General features: G+C 35.8%; 1 protein-coding gene across 2 annotated transcripts in view; it reads left to right on the top strand.

Annotated features, from left to right (window-relative positions):
• LOC145687927 (uncharacterized) overlaps positions 1–20,139 on the top strand; it is a 71,019-nt gene that overhangs the window by 14,825 nt on the left and 36,055 nt on the right. For both annotated transcript variants that reach the window (XM_081761488.1, XM_081761489.1), the window contains exons 3-6: positions 4,483–4,910; positions 6,475–6,588; positions 9,618–9,737; positions 11,596–11,737. In XM_081761488.1, the coding sequence (XP_081617614.1) occupies positions 4,515–4,910; positions 6,475–6,588; positions 9,618–9,737; positions 11,596–11,737 (772 nt within the window). In that variant the 5' untranslated portion in view covers positions 4,483–4,514. The remainder of the gene's footprint in view (positions 1–4,482; positions 4,911–6,474; positions 6,589–9,617; positions 9,738–11,595; positions 11,738–20,139) is intronic.

Here is a 20,139-nt window from a genome sequence, read left to right as displayed (position 1 = left end):
CAGCGTACACAATATAAAGTTAATATCTTAAATTTATAAGCAAGGAGGGGGAAATTAGCCCTCCTCCCCTGTTCCATCAACGCCCTTGTCTAGCGGTTGTCCTATGGTACTCTAGTTCAGACCCTTTCACGTGGGTTTTGTTAATTTATTTCGTACCCTTGGCTACGAAGATACCATGTTTGCTGAGAAAAAGTGAACCTTTCTGAAAATATACTTGGATCCCTTGTCCTCTGAACGCCCCATATCTAAAAATATTTTATAAAAGCTCAGTTGGAGCCAAATTTATCTTACAACACAAGTTTGTTCGAAACATAAAATTAGTTTGTTTAGTTTGATTGATTACAGTCTTGCATCAGTATCAAGGCTATATGAGACAGGGCTTTTTGTTTAATGTGGGATCCGAACCACTAATTTTGAAATTTTACGTCTGATCGCAGTCAAAAGCTATACAGCAAATTCCGACGTGTCGTGCCTCTACCCTCAAAATTTAATGTTAAAAGACCGAAAATTGCGCCCTATAGCGTGGTGTATACATACAAGCAGACGAACAAATTAAAATTAAATTGTCCCAGACACTGATGTTATAATAAGTATCAAGCTTTAATGGTTAGTTACGCGGCCGACTGCCATATCTTAAGCTTTCTCGCCTGGTCCCTTCATACAAGCTATGGCAAGGTGTAAAGTTTTAAAGAAAATTTAGAACTGAGGTGGGGAAGAGGGACGAAATAAATTTTTCATAATATAATGAAAAAAGATATTGTTAATACAAAATTAATTCTTACCTGAAATTTCCAATTGCATCTTAACCACATCAGTGACGTTAGAATCATCAGAAGCAATTTTAGGATCAACACTTTTACCGTTTGTTTGAGCTTCCAGTTTTTTCACTGAATTGCATTTTTCATAATGATTCTTCATTCTTTGAACTGAACCAACCATTTCTTTGTTACACGTTTTGCAACGAGTTCATATGGTCGTTTCTTATCTGATGGAGTTTGAGTTACTTTAATAAATTTGCTCCAAATGATGTTCTTTTTTCTTCCCGTAAAACTCACCTTAAACGATTCCAAGTTGTACGGAGACTGAGAACCAACATGTACTGTATCAACGAATACCTGAAATATTTTAATTCCAGAACCGCAATTTAGCGAATAACCTTTTGTTTGTTTTCTGAATACAACACAAAAATGTTGTTTTCATGATAATTATTTTTTTTTTATTTTTTAATATCAGTTCAAGTAGTCCAACCTTCGACTACGACACTTTATCGCAAATTAACTTAGAAGCATTTAAACAATACAATATGCGTTAAAAATAAGGGGAAACAAACAAAATAAATTGTAGATCACCACATTGACCTGCTGTAACCACGAGACATCAAAACATTCAGATGGGAAGAAAATAGTCTTCTGAATGGCGATCATTTTTTGACAATTTTCTTTCTCTGACAGATTTTTTTTTTTACAAAAATAAAATAAAATAAAAGTAAACATATGTTTAAAACAAGTCTTAAAAAATACACATGTTTAAAACAAAATGTTTAAAGCGTATACAAAATTTGTTTTAAACAAAATCAATAATTTAAAACAAGGTTTAATCATTAGTTTTAAACATTTTGTTTCAAACAAAACAACCCTGATATTGACTAACAAAATTTAATTACTATTTAATTAATACCTAATTTTATTATCATATTATTTAACAAAATTTGATTACTATCTAGCTACTACCTAAATTATCATGTATATTAAATTAACAATTGTTTAATATATCTCCAAAACCTACATTTTCTATTTTCGTCTCATTGATTTTAAAGGGTTCATTAAAATAACACGAAAAATTTTCCTGTTATGCTCTGATATCCAGTCAGATAATTTCGGTGTCTCCTTACTGCTGATTCTCTTACTTAATCTTGGTTTCTCACCCAAATGATTTTCACCTGTGTGGGTGTTCCTTTCCTGTGTCATGGTTTCCCCTGAGTCGCTAATAATCACTATATACATACCACTTTCACTAAACACTACACTACACATCATTTCACTAAACACACTACTTTTCTATAATGCACTTAAGTGTCATACCGATAAAGTTGGTTCACTGATTTTCTTTTAAAATTATGATTATGGCTGTATTTGTTAATGTAGCTGTATTATTCATTGATCTCGGTCCATCCTTCACATCAGAGACGGACCGTGAGTATCGACATGAGGCCCAGGACCCACTCGGAACACTTAGTGCGGGCCCTGGTCAGTTGTGTCCCGCCGCCGCGTGATTTTTTTCTATTATATTTTAATGTATATTTATTCCCACGGCTCCGGATTTAACACTCATTCCATCACCATCGCATCACACACACGTTCCCAGAGCATCCGGAGTTCCTTACAATTCTAAAGACAGAGAATGCTCTAGGCACTCACACACCATCACTCAACCTCCTTCCTGGGGGCGCGGATATCCAGCGCTTTCAGAAGTTTCCTTCGGTCCAGGAGGGAGGAATCCTTATTCATTCTATTCATTGTCTTTCTATTTCATCCAGTTTTTCTGCTTTGGTCCCTAAAAGTTCTTCCGTCTTATTTAAATTTCCTTTTTTATACCAATACGTTCCCGCTCTCTGGATTACTGTTAAATACATTGGTTTGAAACCCATCAAATACACAGTGAGCTGTGCGGTGTCGCGCTGAAGACACCACCGAGCCGAATTAAAAGGTTTCTTTGTGGGCGATTTATTTTTGCTTTTAAGGAGTTATTCTCTAATAATCGATGTGCCCATACGCTGGAAGCATAGTTCATCGAGGCGCTTAGGATTACCTCCTGATAAGTCTTAATTAATTTTGTCGGTAGCCTATAATTTGTTTGAGCCAATGAAATGAGTTTATTAGTTACTTTATGACCCTTTTTAGTAACATAATTAATATGTTCTCCAAAATTCAGTTTATCGACCATCATAATCCCTAAATATTTAGATACTGATACCCTCTCGATCTTACTGTTGCCTATTTTAATTATTGGGCCTCTTAATAATTTACTTCCAAAAATCATGTATTTCGTTTTCCTTTCAGAGATTTTTAGCTTAGACTTTCCACACCAATCAAGTAATTCGTTTATAATTCATACTGATTTTCTTTCCAATTCTATTCTAGAGTTTGCTGAGATTATTACAGCCAAATCATCAGCAGAAGCAATTACGCGTTCAGTTTCCTCTAATTGGTTTAGTCTTTCAAACGCTCCCTCTATATCAAAGAACAGGTCCAGTGCTTATTTTCTTTTCATGCTACTTTCCTTAACTTGACATACAAATGCATTTAAGGCATCTCCCGTAGATTTGCCCTTTCTGAAACCATATTGTAAACTATCATCTTCAATATTCCTATGCTTTCGAATTCTATTTGCTATTATCCTTTCAAATAATTTTGAGATGTTTCTCAAAAGGCAGATTGGATGGTAAGAACTCACTTCTGTTAAATCTTTATCCCGACTTTAACAGAATTAGCAATTTCGATTCTTTCCACAACGAGGGAAATACCTGCTTCTTAAGTAGGATGTTGAAAAATTTTGTTACATATGGAGTCCAAATATTCTTTTCATTTTTGTAGATCTCATTTACTATACCATCTAATCCTGGAGCTTTTTTAGTTTTTAGTTTATTAATTATTGTTTCAACTTCCTCGTTGTCCGTTAGTTCGATATCATCTTCTGCTGCCAATGCGATGGGTTGCAAATATTTGCTTCTGAATTCTTTCTGTTTTCCCGTATCATCTTCCTGATTATCTTTGGGAAAAAAAATGTTGCTTAATTTCGACAATATGTCCTCTCTAGTAGTAGTAAATGATCCATCTTCATTTTTTAACGTTGATAGGGTCAGAGGATTAATTTTTTTGCATAGCAAGTTTATATGGGAATCCCCACGGATCCATTTCTAAATTCTACTTGAGGGAGTATCACTATTCATTTCAGCGACCTCGAAAACTATGGATTTGACACTAATATCGATTATTTTGAGTTATCTTTACATGTCTCGGTATCCCCTCCCCCCGCTGACCCCAGCTCGCATACAGTGGTAGCTGAATTTGCAAGTCATCGCTAATGGAAGTGTTACCATTGATTTCAGCGACCGCTAAAACTATGAATTCGACACTAACACTCATTTTCTACTACTTTTATATGTCACGGCAAACGTCCCCCTGGTTTATATATATATATATATATATATATATATATGTATAAACGCTTGCCTTGGTCTGGGGCCTGGACCAAGGTACCCGTGACCCAAATTTGGTAACTCTCGGTCCAGTCGTCTGGTCCCCAGGCCTCACACAGACACACAAACAAACAAACAAACAAACTCTTCATTTTATTTATATTAGATTACTGTATGCATGATTCTTTTGTTATTTTGTACTATTTTTGAAAATTGTAATTGGATTGAAAGTCTGTAATTTCCTGGTATCAATAAATAATAAAAACATATTATTATTATTTTAGATGTCCTTGATTGGCGAAGGAAGCTTGCATGGATGGGACCGCTGTTGGTACAGTGTAAAGATATGGATGAACTCCCGGATTACGTTACAGGCATACAAGTAGTTGGTGACTTTGAGAACTCGTTGACTGCCCAGAGTGAGAGGAATGGATCAGATGAGAAGCTTCACATCGTTGTTGGGGATCTGGATGGTACATTACATGATGAAACTGAAATAATTCAAGCCGATCGAATAGAAGGAAATGCGATTGTGTTGAAGTCTGAAAACGGGATAGAAACCGCTTACGTTTCTTCAGATCAAAATGGTTCGGTATATGTGACCCCCGTGGTGGGCCTCAAAGGCCCAGGGGGTGAATTTGTAAGCATAGCCCAGATCACAGAAGAGGACCAATCGATTACTGAACAACTCAATGACTGCGAAACGAGCGAGGTATGTTAAAAAGTGTATTATTATTTATAAATTGGGCAGTTGGAAGTAGAAAATAGACTATAACACATATCTAAGCTGTGGAAGTGTTACTTTTGTATACAATAAGTGTCTTTATAATTTTCAATTTGTTTTTTGTTAGTACTACTTGTGTAATATAAGTAAATTTCTCGTAGTAGTACAAAATCGTCCTTCATTCGATTTTTGTTTCTTTTCTGTCCTAGATTTAACTTTTAATTGCTATTTGAACATTATTTATTACATTTTTATATTGCCCAATAAATTGATTTGAAACTTTACTTGTGTAGAATTTAGGAACTATAGGTTTGCACACTATACTATTTCACACACTTGTGTGATAAGTCAAGATCTACAACCATGTTAAGTTTTATCCAGATAGGATAAGTTTGGTTGATGTGTTTTGTTTTCGAAAATATGACTCAAAATTTGACTGCCAGTAACTCGGGTACCAAACGTGTGCACAAGATATTTCAGACTCTTATACAGCAGATCAACATCTACCTCTGTACCAAGGTTCATTCCGATCACATGTGTTTTGGTAATGCTTTTTTTTTTCGGTTTCAAAAATATGAATAAAATTTGACCGCCCTTAAGTCGGGAACCGAGATGTTACACCACATGCGCTAGGATCCGTAACGAGTGAGTTAGAGAAATATAAGATGGACCTGGTAGGAATTCCGGATATTAGTTGGGGGAAAAGAAATGGAAGCGGTGCAGTTTTTTTTCTTTCTTTTATGGGGAAGGAAGTAACAAACGCCAACTAGGAACATAGTTTTTCGTTCACAAATGAATAATATCAGCAATTAAACGTGCTGAATTCGTTAAAGATAGACTCTGTTTTACTACTCTTTAGGGTCGGTGGTCTGATATTATTGTTTTAAATGTACATTCCCTGACATAAGATAAGGATCAACAAGAAAGAAATGAAATGATATGAAATTTTTAAGTTTTACGTCCCACGGCTAGGCTAAAGGAGAGAGTGATAATGAAAAATGAATGAAATGGTGGAATGAAGAAACTGGTAGAAAACGGGAAAACTCACACACACGGTGTTTGTCCATCGCAAAGCACACTTTGCCCAAGCTGGGATCGAACTAGGGACCCCACCGCGATCTCTACATGACGCATTTCGTAAGTTGCAATATAGAGAAGGTTAGTGGGTCTCTAGTTCAGTTTTCTGGGCTGTCAGATGAACCAGCCGACCAATACTATGCAGCCCTCCATTCAGATTGAGGGTTGGGCGTAGGATTTTCAACTCTGTCCGGGGAAAATGCAATGTCAAGATCCAAAAACAAAAGTAATTATATGGATATTTCGTAAATAAATAAATAAAACCTAATAATAAGTAAAAATAAAATTTAAAATTAAAAACCTCTCATTTCGATTTGTGTGGCTTATGGGCAATAACATTTTTGACTGAATTGGATTATTACAGAGTAAAATCTACAGATCGTAATTTGTTTTCGCTATAGAGTTAAAGATATAAACTTCCATTTTATTTGAAAATAGTTGCTATTACGAAGTTTTTGTTTAAATTATCTTTTAGACAACAGAAGAAGTGGCGGTGGGAGTTCCAGTGTTGGAATTGGATGGTGCTGGAAACCATATATCTACGTATGATCAAACATTGACAGTGCCTGTTACAATGGAAACTTTGCAGGTATATATTCTTTGGAGAATTTTGAATTATTCTGCTTTCTTTTGTGTAATTTTGTACTAAGTAACAAATTACCTTCATTAGTGCATAATAAAAATAATTATTAACACCTAATAGCATTGATCAGCTTCATATTTTATTTAATACTGTTCATGGAGTCTTTCTATTTCAACTGTGCCTCTGCTGGCGCTGCTGTCGATGTGTTTTTCCCGTACCTTCCTCGAAAGAGGAGGATTAAGTTTGCTGTGCTTGGCATACTATAATAGTTGGATGCGGACAGAATTGCCACATTGAATTATTTCACCAGCTTCGCTGTGCACTGTGTTATTAGCCATTCGAAGTGGCCTACGATCTTCTCTCGCCAAGACCAAACGACTGAATGACAAATTGACAACACAGCCGAGGTCATTAACTTCTTTCCCCAAAGCAAAGGGGAAGTTTGCTTCGTAAGAGGATGGTGGGGATGGGACCGAAGTATGATTCACATATTTTCCGAGGGCACACTTGAAATAGAAAGGCTCTAGTCTTCATTGATCGCTTCTTCTGAGTGCTGCCTCATTTGAATATTTCAGTCCCAAAGAATGAGTACCGAAACAGTGTATCGAATGTTCTTTTATGCTGGATAATGGGGTGACATTCTGTTGTGTTTGTACGGTTTTGATTTCCGTTTAAAATACGTTATTATTTTAAATCTTATTTTCATTAGGTTATTATTCTCTTGTCTAACAAATACATTTGATGTTTTATTTGTCTTTTCCAGACTTTTTTTTCTTTTTCCTAGCAAGATACAATAGTTCTGAAGCACAGGTTTTGCTGTTTTTCCATCTGAGAAATACTAACAACTAAAATTTATTGTTTACTAGCTAAAATTATCCGGCATTGCACGTAAAAAATAATATTTACTCAGAATATTTCATAAAGGAAATGAAAGGAAAACTTTCAGTTTAACGTCACACTACAGGGTACCCAAAAGTATGTATACAGTCCTGTACTGATCAACTCATTGCTTTTTATGTCATTTCTTATCAGGTACACTTAGTTTCTTTATTTGTGGTAGACAAATGCCATGTGCGTGGGTTTCCTCGGGTTTCTCCCGTTTCCTCCCATTTCTTCATTCCACCATTTCATTCATTACTCATCATCACCGTCTCCTTTAGCCTCACTGACCGTGGGACGTAAAACTCCAAGATTTCATTTCATTTTTTTAGTTTCTTTATTATTTGTTCTTAATGCCTTTTTACTTATATCTTAAGCTCGGAGTAGCCGAAGCAAATAAACCTATAAGCTAGAGTGTTATACTTGATCGATACAGGGGTGTATATCTACTTATGAGCTACCCTGTATTATGCCCTTTAGGCTAAGGGAGACAAATGATTAAGGCAAGTAAATGATGATGGAATAATTGGTAGAATGAGGATGTGGGAGGAAATGAGAGTACCCAGGAACCAACGGGCACGATGTTGTGCACCACAAACTTATTTGGCGTCGGTCGAACCACGGTGCTTAGGCACCAGAGGTAAGCGCTCTACCACTGAACCACCCAGCCTCCACCACAATATTTGAAAATAAAGAACTAAATGGCTGAAGACTTTGCCCCTGTCAGAAAATAAGGAACTGAGTAAATTAAATAACAAGAAGCAACGCTCTTGGCGTTGCCCCTGTCAAAGGTCAAGAATTGAGTAAAATAAGTAACCATGGCGTTACCCCCTTGAGTTTGCAGGCCAGCTGGTTCGTGACTAATCTTGGGCTTTCAAATGTCGTTGGGAAAGTCACAGGTCAGCCTAGGGACCCCCCAAACTATGGATTCGACACTAATATCAGTCATTTATTTATTTATTTGTTTATTTTTTTACATTACAGTTCTCCCCTCCCGCCAGGGTGCTAATGGGGCTGAACTTGAACTTAAATGGCGTGGCGTAGTCGCTAACACACTCGCCTTTGGTATGAGCGGGCCTGGGTTCGATTCCCGGTGGGGACACTGGATCGGAAAGGTGTAACAGTTTTTGCAGGCCAGCTATCCTGAATGAGGTTTTCCTGGGTTTTTCTCATTCAACCAGGCAAATGCCTGGATGGTATCTAACATAATGGTCCCAGATCGCTTCCTTTCTTCCTTCCCTTTCGTCGGATAGTGTGCTAGCCGATGAACGTCATTCCTCATATACGTGACGGGCCTTAGATACCGACAGCCCAGAAATATAATTCCTAATTCTAATCCTTGAACTTAAATGGCATTTGGAGTGCCATTCCTTTATCTAAGTAACCTTGAAAACTATGGATTCGACACTAATATCGGTCGTTTCTTGTCATTTTTATGTCTGCCCCTCCCATTTCACTATAGGAGTGTTCAGGGAGTCTTATCCCCTCTGAGACTGAACTTAGACTTGCCTGCATCCACTACTGCCGCCAGTTAACTGAGCGACGCTAAAAACTAATGATTCGACACCAATGTCGGTCGTTTTTGATATTTTTACATGTTACCATTTCATCCTTCCTCCCTGCTGCAAAGAGAGGTTAAATTGGACTTAAAACGGCACCAGGAGTGGTACTGTTCATCTGAGCGACCCTGAAAACTATGAATTTGACACTAATATTGGTCTTTTCGATGATTTTTTGTGTTTCTTCCCCTTCCCCTCTTTTCTTAGGTGTGGAGTCTTACCCTGACAGTAATCTTTTTCATATTGCAAGTAATAGGTGTACCAAGGTTAGTAAAAATTGCTACAGTCGTTCCAGGTTTACAGTGAAACAGACACACATTTATATATATATATATATATATATATATATATATATATTTAGCAATTACGTATTCAAGAGAAACGTTATACAAAACATTGTGTTGATTTGCAAGCGGTAGTGCAGGTAGCGACATCTACTAGCGTCGTGGTAGGCAGGCAATTGATAGCATAGGCAACTATATCTATTGGTGTGACTGTTTATTATTAGGATTAGCGTGACACACTCACTGAGATGCTGAATAATCTTTTTATTAGGATAACAATGTTCTTACAGTAACCAAGTCCCAATTATTTCAGCTTCCAGTTCAGCATGCAGCCGTCGGTAATATCCAGTCCTTCCCAGTTACGTCCGAAGGCCATTTGCAGACTGAATGTGTGGTTTCTTCTTCACAAATTGAAGTGCAGAATCAACCACAGGTGTGTTTCTATTACAGTTGTAATATATGGTAACAAAATTCATTACAAATACACCGAAAAAAATGTATTGACTTCGTATATCACGAGTAAGTTGTTTCAAGGCAAATAGTCAAAGGACTTTAGTCAAAATTGCGTGTCAGTTCCTGGTGGTGGTAGTAATTTTAAAAGATTGTAAGGAGTCGTATTACTTTAATATTCTTAAGTGACTCATAAGGAAATTAAAGAAGTAGCTGGTAATCTAACTTTTAGAGCGAAGTTTAATTTTTATATTCTTTGGAATATCATTATTTACAGTATTGCAAAATTTTTCATTGGATATGACTTTTTAGGAAGGACCAAACATGATTAGGTTGATCTCTCAATTGTATTTATCTTAGGTCATGTGTTCAGTCCTTCAAACTGTCTGTTTTTCCTGCTGTGGAAGTTAACTTTACATAAGAATACAAAATCTACAGAGAACCTTAGTTTACTGATTTTTTTTCTCGTTTATTTATTTCTCTATTTCGAGTTTTGAGTTCTTTTTCAGCACTCATATGATATTAGATGTATATACAATTAAACGTAAGATGCAAAGCACAGGTACTACCAACCAGGGATCGAAATCAAGTGTCGTGCTGCAAAAGCGAGAACTTAACCATTAAGCTAGAACTGCTAGTCTGTCGGTAGTTTGTCTTCTTTGTCTCTGCCTTTTCCCATGTGTATATGGGATCGGCGTTGTCGTCTTTTTCTTCCACTCTCCTCTATCCTGGATGTCCTCTATTCTCCATCTCCTTTCCCACAATTCGTTTTGTTTTTCCGTCTGTGAGTTGGGTCTTCCCCGCTTCCTTTTTCCTGTTGCTTTTATCTTTGCAATTCTCTTTCCCACTGTAATCGTTTCTTCGTTCTACACGTCCAAGCCATCTCAGCCTTCATTCTTGGGTCTTTTTACTTAAGTTTCCAACCTTAACAATGACTCTTATATAATTGTTGTTTATTCGATTCTTCTTCGTCACACCACACACCTATCTTCACATTCTGATCTCCGCTACTTCCATCTTTTCCTAAGCCCCTATGATCGCTCAGATTGCACTACTGTACATCATGGCTGGTCTTACTACTGTTTTATATATACCTGTATACGGCCATTTAAACTGCAATTCACTTTCTTGTCATACAGTACCTTACTGATCCTTCTCCAGTTTAGGCAGCCAGTTTGTATTTAGTCTTGTATTGAGACTGGTTGGTAGTACCTGTGCTTTGCATCTTACATTGAATTCTATATCCACGCCTCATATCATAAGGGTTTCTGTATGTAACCCCCCGTCCTGGTCGAGGTACGTTCCAAGGTACTTAAATTTCCAGGTAGCTAGAGCCTTTCTATTTCAACTGTGCCCCTTCTGGCGCTGCTGTCGATGTGTGTTTATCCGTACCTCCCTCGAAAGAGGAGGGACAAGTTGCTGCGGCCGACATCTTTCAATAGTTGAATGAGGAAGCGTTGCCAAAATGAATTATTTCACGGACTTCGCTGTGCATTGTCTTGTTACCCACTTTAAGTAGCCTACGGTCTTCACTCGCCAAGACCAAACGACTTGAATGACTAATTGGCATCACAGCCGACGTCATTCATTTCTTTTCTCTAAGCGAAGGAAGGGTTTCATCCGCCAGAGGGTGGCGCCGAAGTATGTTTCACATATTTTCCGAGGGCACGCCTGAAATAGGCAGGCTGTAGTACTTTCTATTCTTGTAGTCGTAGGAAGCTCCCGTCTTCTTTATTGAATGTCATACATTTTGTTTTGTAATTAATGATGTTATTTCGATAAGCTACTGATTTTATGTAAATATAATTTGAAGCATATACCGACTTACATTTTCTTTTAAGCCCATGATGATAGCCGCTTCTGATGCTCAAGGGAACTGTTACTACGTTCAACATTTGTCAGTACAAAACACCGAAGTCGTTGATTCAACGCCGATCTGGCGAAGAAAGGACGCTGTGAACAAAGTATCAGTAGGCTCAACAGGTAAGTTAATGTTTCCTGTACAATCTGTTGCATATATACCATTACGTGGGTATATTAGGTAAATGAGTAAAATTTTGAAACGGGCATGGAAAATGATAATAAACAAGTAAATTAAAAATAATAAAAATGAAAATTATGAAATAGTTATAAATGTACAGTGTGTTTCGAAAAGAATCATCCGATTTCAAACAGTTGCAACTATGCAGCTTTTTATCCATTTTATATCAACAATGAACCGTCGGAAAGAAGAAATTCTCACGTTTCACGCGGGTTCCGGTAGGTTGCAGTAGCGTGTTCCCTTCATCGGTAAATTCAGTGTTGTCCGGGCGGTCAGGATGTGACTGCACAGCAGAAATCATTTTACGTTGTATGCTTAGCGAAGTGCGAGCCCGTAACAACTGTTCATAGTGAATTTTATCTACAATATCCTGGCATTAAAGATCCTACCGCTCAGAGCATTAGGTGATGGTATAAGCCGTTGCAAGACACGAGTTATCACATCTGGAAGCAATGGATTCAGAAATTATCGCGAAAGTTTAGGACGAATTTGACTATAGTATGGACATATGAACTCGTTCTTTCGGTAGTGACCGGTTGTGGCGATCGAGTGCAGAATGTGGAAGTAAAACTTATTTGTAAAGAATTTCAGTTTCTTACACTGTTTTACAAAGAATTTTCAAAATGATACACAGTATAATTCTCGTCGTAACTAGTGATTGGTCCATAACACCTTAATAAGAGGATCATGTTAATGAACCAAGGTGAAGAGTTAAAGGAAGGCAAGATTTTATGTTGTTGTCTTGCTATAGCCTTTTTTTTTTTTTTTTTTTTTTTTTTTTTTTTTTTTTTTAAGTATCCCAGAACAGTTCTAATGATAACAATAAAGGAGAAAAAGCCTGTATTGTCCTCTTGGTATAGGCTTTTCTCTATTAATCGTTATTGTAATGTAATTTTATGTAAAGTGTATATTCCTGAGGAAGCAAGAAATTATCAGGAAGAAAATAAATGATATTTTATTAATATTTTGGTAAAATATAAGTCTTTCTAATGTAGGATACCAATTGCCAAGAATTAGATTGGTTAGGCATGATTTGTAAAGGATTTGAACTTGTCAGCTCGTATCTAAAATTATTCTTAAAATCAGATTAGAATAGTAATTTCCATAATGTATTTTGATTGTGCATTTATGGCGAGACAGATTAGCTAAAACATGCGTTCTTAATTGTTTTGTTGTAAGGTTTTAGGATAAATTTTGTTTAAAAGAAAAAAAAAAATGGTTTAGATTTCAGAACTTAAGTTTGTGTGTTTTTCATGGTAATAATTGAAGGTGAAACTTCTAACTCTTAATGTGTTCCTTAAGCGTACGTATGTGCGCTAGTGTATCTAAACAAAATGCATGGTGAAGGTGAATTAAAATGACGTAAGAAGACCTCATCAAGCAATTTTCAGAAATTGGAATATCTTTGAAATGCAGACCTAAAATTTTCTCGTGACAGCTTTATCGCTGAGAGTCTCAGCTTTCTATGTCACGACAAGATACTTACTCCTTATACAAGATACTTTTTTGATCAAAAGATCCAAACTATTTCAGGTAAAAATGTTCTCGTAGGCCTTATATCTGGAGAACTACATATAGTGTAGCCAAACGCAAACCATCACTTAACTCGTATGATGTGCTTATACCGTAAACGAAAACACGATTTAGGGACCGTTCAAAAATTGTGTGGCCCCTGATCCGGAAACTAATTATTGGTCAAGATCGCAATTTTTTTATGTATTTTTTTTTTGGACCATTCCTAAAATTCTTGTTAAAATATAGAGGAATCTCTGAAAGTGAAAATTGTATATGAAGCTTCAGTATCGTTAGATCCTCGACTAGAATTATATTCATTTATTTATATATTTATTTTGGTACTTTTTTTTTTTGTCATAATAGCTACAAAAAAATTTAGAATCGTTGGTGAAATTTTTCAAATTTGTTTATTTCAGTGATGTGTCTTTTTGCGTCCTTGTGGAACATCAAGGTTATGAAGGACGTAATATACTATTAGCATGGGCTCCGAACCACGACCGGATGAGACTCTGGTACAGTTGGCGGGTGCACAGACACTAATGCAAGAGCAACACTGGTATATGTTGTTCTTCACCACACTATGTCGCCTCGAGCAGGACTGGATTACATAGTTACGCCACCGGCCCCAACGTTCTTCGGTTGTGAAGTACGAATAAGTTACGATCTTTTCGGAAAAGAAATTATTATTATTATTATTATTATTATTATTATTATTATTATTATTATTATTATTATTATTATTATTATTATTATTATCTATGCAATAATTGCAAATTTGGAGCGAAGCGATTGACTTTTATTGATTATTCATAGAATTTTTCAGTGCATCATTTGATTTTGTGAACGAACACGGCATGCAAATAGTTGAATTTACCATATCAGCGAAAAACATAATTGGCTTTGAAAAAGTGTGTTCACAGAACAAAACCAAAAGGTCTTCGTCCGATTTCTAATGCTGGAAATTCCATCTTCCAGTGTTTACAATGAAATTTTTCGCACGCTAAATGCTTTTCTACGGTTAAGTCTATGGGCATCCTGTTTTTCGGTGATTATTCCTCAGTGGTATGCTCGATCGGGACATATGACACTCAGCGTACGCTCCTAAATCTAATTAAATTTGGTTAGGAATGGTTCAGGCATCTCGGAGGAATATTTGGAAAAAAGAACGCCTAATTTAAGTAAAGAGGACCTTCGCTCCAGTATTATTATTATTATTTCTTTAGGTTGTTTTTCATTTTTTTTTTTTCATGTAGTGATGTATTTATTTGTGGTAATGGCAACTCTCCTTCCGTGTCAAGATCTTTAGTTACATTAACTAATTACGTTGATTTCTTCCTTCTTGGTGCGTAATCTTGCCAATTTAATGAGATAAATACTTTATTTTAATACAACCCAATACAAGGTGAAAGTAGTATATAGGTCTTTTATAACAAAGGTTTATACTTTTTATTTCTGAAAATTGGGATTCATATGGACAAAGAAATGCTTTACCCTTTGGCATGACATCTGGTAGGCTCATGCATTATTTATTTTTATTTAATGTTAAGAAATATTATCTTTATCCTTTGTCATACTGATATTTTTCACAATTATTCTTTTGTGTATATTAGTTATGCTTTGCCAAAATTATAAATTTGTTAAACATGTCATTACATTTCTTAGCAAAACAGTTAATGTTAATAAGAAACAGCCATATTTTTCTTCTGTATATAAAGTCGCTGTTTAAGCTCCGTATGTAACTAAGTTGTAAGCTGGGTCACCTGGCAGGGAGCTTTGCGTGCAGGTGGGTTAAACCTCAGGAAACTGCAGTAGTTGAGAGTTATCCATTTTGAAGATTTAACCCTGGCGGTTGAGGGGAGAAAGAATGCATTACATTATTATGGGTGTTGCGTTCTTTCTTCTTTTTCTAGATTAAATTTATATCCTTCATCTAAGTCTCATTAATTTGGTTATCAGATCACTAATTTATGCCAAAAAATTGATTGGTTAATTTTAAATTAAAAATGGAAGTAAATCTGTGTTTAACAGTTTTACTTCTTGTAACAGTACATCCACTGCAGTACATAATGATTATGAGAACTGAGTGTGGAATAATTTCATTTCTCAGAATATGTATTTAAATTGTTGGAATTATACTGCTAACTTTGGGGTCTTGCAGCTAAGTCTTGGTTTTGAGGTATTCCTTTTGTCCTTAGACCCATAAAACAAATGCCAAGGACTTCCTCACGTCATGTTTCAGTTTCTAGAACAATAACAGAAAATGGTAATAGCTACAAAAAAAAAAAAATATATATATATATATATAACGTAGAACAAAATAGGGTATAATACAAAAATTACAGGGTGTTCCAAAAGTAACTGAATGATTTGAAAAGCCAAAAACTTGAATATATATATATATATATATATATATATATATATATATATATATATATATATATATATATTAAGGGCTTACACAGAAAAATAGCATAACTTGTGTAGTTTTTCCTCTTATTATTTTTAAAGATAACATTCTTCAAGTTCCGGCCATTTTCAGCTCTCACATCCGTGCTTTACCCTGCTGTTTATTGAAAGATCATAGTCTCCCTGTTCAAGGCAGGTCAGTTACAGACCGCAGTTGTCGAGAATGTGTAATCAGATTGCATATATCTTTGACGTTGTGTTCCGTACATTAAAGGGCCTGCGATAACCTCTTTGAGCCGCAGTTATTGATTGTCGTTAAATTTTAAAATCACTTAGTTACTTTAGAACACCTGTGTAATGCAATGCAAACTAACTATATGCTACGTTTCCCTTAGTCAGAAAGAAATAGGAAAAATGCACGTTTATATTTTTTTAGCACTTACCATCTAGATTTGTACATTCATCGTCTCATATGAGCACTACATAAAGAATGATAAAATACCATATTTGGCATTAGCGTTATGTACAGATGTTTATTAAAATAATATGAACACCTATGTCTTGCTACATGTAATCTTAATAACATCGTACATTCGTGCACTGGGACTCCCTTGCGTTCGGTGATAATGAGTAGTACGATAGGCGATGTACAGATTCGTGTGTCCACTGGACTGGGCGTTGTTGGAGAAAAAGGAAAGGCAAATTGTGAGTGTGAAATTAGCTGGAGGAAGTGTATTCTAAGAGAGCCCGTATGTTAAGTGTATCGGGAGCCAGTCTCGACATGAAGCCGATTCGACCGAGTACACCCAATTGGGCCCCGACTAGAGTGTACTTTACTCTTGGCTTGTCAAATACAAACAACAACATTGCAAGTTGACTTGGAACTTGCGGTCGACCAAAATTGTTCCCAAATGGGCCCCGCACTTCCTAAGGCCGGCCCTGCCGAGAGCAACAGTGTTCAAGATGATTATGGCTTACTGGACACGTGACAAGACGTTAGCAATCAAGAGAAATACTAGGGATATACCGATACCACTTTTTCACTGATATCTGATACCGATAATGAAGAGGCCGATACTGCCGATACTGATACTTTTGGACACATTTCTTATATATTATCAGGAATTTTCATAATAATGAAATGATCAACATTGTAATAGCGTATATTAGATACAAGACCAAAATTTGACATACAAAAAGCAGAATTTCATATTAAATTCCACACAAAAGATATATTTCCTCTAAATTTAATCCAGCTCACATAAAATGAAATAAAAAACAGCAAATACTTATATAGAGTAAACTAAATTTTAAGAGTCAGTGATTGATATTTAGAGTGATAATGTACTTTGATAGTTAAATTGTATTTACTAGTCTCTATTACACAAATATAATGCAAACGGATACTACTGTTACAAATTTTTATTGTTCACAAAATTATGCGTGCTGAACCACGTGTTGCTGTGTATACCAAAAAAAAAAAAAAAAAAAAAAAAAAAAGAGGGTTATTTAATCGAAGTCGAAAACGATAAAACTGTTTATTAATTTTAGAACTAATTGTTTTTAACCAGTAAGTAGGAGAAAATAATGACAAAGTGAGCGTCTTGTGGGTTTCTTCCATAGCATTTTCTTCTGAATCGAAACCTGTGTCTCATTTGGGATTCAAATTACGGGCCTGCTATCCTGACCATGGGCGTCCGAAGAAGAGGGCAAGGTGGATCTTCCCTGGCGCAGGAAGATGTATACGTAATATAGCAAACCACGTATATTAAATACCAGACGTAATATAACAACCATGGAATAGGCCACCCCTAGCAAATTTTCTTCCGGCGCCCAAGATTCTGACTGAGGACCCTTGGCTTTTCTTCGCCACTAATTTGGCATCGAGGGACTAAAAATATCAGTTTAGTACGAGTAGTGCAAATCAAAAGCGTAAACATACATAAAGAAATCGATTGTACAATTGATAATAATTTAGATCAACTTTAAAAGAAACCGATGAAATATAAGTGTCACTGTTAATATTAAACAAATTGAAAATTGTTCGGAAAATGTATCGGTAAATATCGATGTCCATTTGCTGATACCGATACTCCCAAAAGTGGACGATATCACCGATACCGATATATCGGTACATCCCTGAGGAGCACTGGAGGTAAAGCAAGGGTTTATGATAGGGATTGGCGAAGATTGAAGAGAATTGACACAAAGAGCTGTAGAGCTAATGCGACATAAGTGACTGCAGAATTCAAGCAGCACTTGAGACGACATGCTTCTACGATCACAGTCCGGCGAGAACTGCATTTGAATGTCCGTGGTCGCGTTTTGAATTCGAAACCTCAGATCACCATCACAAAGTCGATAGCGCTTAAAAAAATAAAATAAAAAAACGATGATTGTAAGAGAGTAATATAACCCATTGAGTTGTTTCTTTTCGTTTTCCACAAGAGGCCGAGTTCACGTATGGCAGACGCCCAAAGAAGCGTATATTTCAGTGTCTGCTTCTTACTATTAAACATCAATTGCACCCAAGTCTTCGTTTTGCTGCTTACTATAGATTAATTAGATTAAGGGGGCATGGCGACTCAGTGGTAGAGCATTTGTTTCTGGTGTGGGAGGTCCCTAGTTCGATCCCCGCCCAAGTAAGTTTGTTGTGGACAAAATTATGTCCGTGGATTTTCTCGGACTACTCGTTTCCTTCCACGTTCTCATTCTACCATTTCTTCCATCATCATTCATTTGCCTTAATTATCGTTTCGCTTAGCTTAAACTGAAAGATTTAGTTTTTACTATAGATTAATATCGCTCTTAATGAGAAACTGTAATTGTTTACATCATAAAAAAAAATATATATATATTTTTTTTTTAAATTTTATTTTTTGTTTATTCAAGAATTTTGTTATATGAACAGTCTTGCACGCAATGACATCTATTAACGTCAAGCTTATTAGGAGGGATATAAGCATATGTAAAAATCGTGGTACCGTTAGTCCATGATTTCGACAAACTGGATGGAAGTGTAGAAGCACAGCCTAAAATACTAGTAAACAGAAAATACCTAATTTTATAAGAAAGAAAAAAAAAACACTCTCTTAACACATGTTCTAATTATACATCAACGTACATTGCTTAAAATTTACCGAATATGTTAAAATAATTATAATAGTAGGCTGTATCATAGGCCAAAAATGAGTGTTATCAACCCTCATTCTTTACTACAAACACCATGTGCGTGGGTTTTCTCTGGGTTCTCCCATTTCTTCCCGCTTTCTTCATTTCATCATTTCCTTCATTTCTTATCGTCACCGTCTCCGTTAGTCTTGCCGGCATAAACGTGGGACGTAAAACTGAAAGATTTCATTTCATTTTTTTACTGCAAATTAGTATAGTAGAAATTAGATGATGAGAAAATTTGATTGTTGTTTGCATATCTGAAGTAACTATGTTTTATTAGTGGATTAATTACTTTAGTCATCTAAAAATAAAAAATAAAAAAAAAAACCTATTTGTTATATTAGTTATTTAGTTAACACAAGCTTCAGATACAATTCATGAAAGCACTATATGCTTCGTGAGAAGTAATTTTTGGCAGGGAGTTGAGCAAACCCTTCCTCGCAACATTTGGTGAAATTAAGGGAAGATCCTAGAACATTTCAGACAGGTTTTTTAACTCTGCCAAAATTACTTTCCATGAAGCATACCATATATAAGAAATATTGTACACTTTGTGAGAAGTAATTCATAGGCCGGTTTTCAACATATATATGAAAATTAATAGTTACCTGAGGACTCGAACTTGGAATACCTGTATTGTGAACGAGAAGGCTAACCATAATAAGTTACTGAAATAGCATTATCAAGTTGTTTCTCATTGTCAAGAAATACAGTTTCAAATAAATTGTGACTTCATACGCTTGTTCACAAACTGGTCAGTAATAAGCGTAGACTGTTTGATTAATATGTTATTTACATACAAACTCAATATACATTTTTACTTCAGATATCAGATACAGCTTATTTACTTCAGATACAGTTCTAACGACGTTCTACACTGAAACTTGAAAAACAAGAGAAAGGAAAATTTCGAAGGAAATCGTCCAAGGTACATATACAGGGTGTTAAAAAAATTGTCTTAATAGTTTGGGAATAGATTTCTCACATGAAAATAAGAAAAAAAAAGTTCATATGGACCTGTGGTCGGAAGTGCATAGTTTCGTAGTTACAGAGTGCCGAAAACGTGAAAAAATGAACTTTAAAAGTCCATAGTTCCACTACTATAGGACCGATCATAGTTGGGTCAAGACATCACTGAGGAACTAGTATGTGAAATATCCAAATATCCAACTTTCAGAACCTCCGGTACTTGCACAATCATTTTTAGAGACTCTGTTTGGGAGTACTTGATCACTCTCCACCTACCTCT

Source organism: Thermobia domestica, chromosome 6 (genome assembly GCF_964235325.1).
Source record: "Thermobia domestica chromosome 6, izTheDome1.hap1.1, whole genome shotgun sequence".
NCBI lineage: Eukaryota > Metazoa > Arthropoda > Insecta > Zygentoma > Lepismatidae > Thermobia > Thermobia domestica.
Note: the sequence above shows the minus strand (reverse complement) of the source record. Positions and strands in the feature narration are given on the sequence as shown.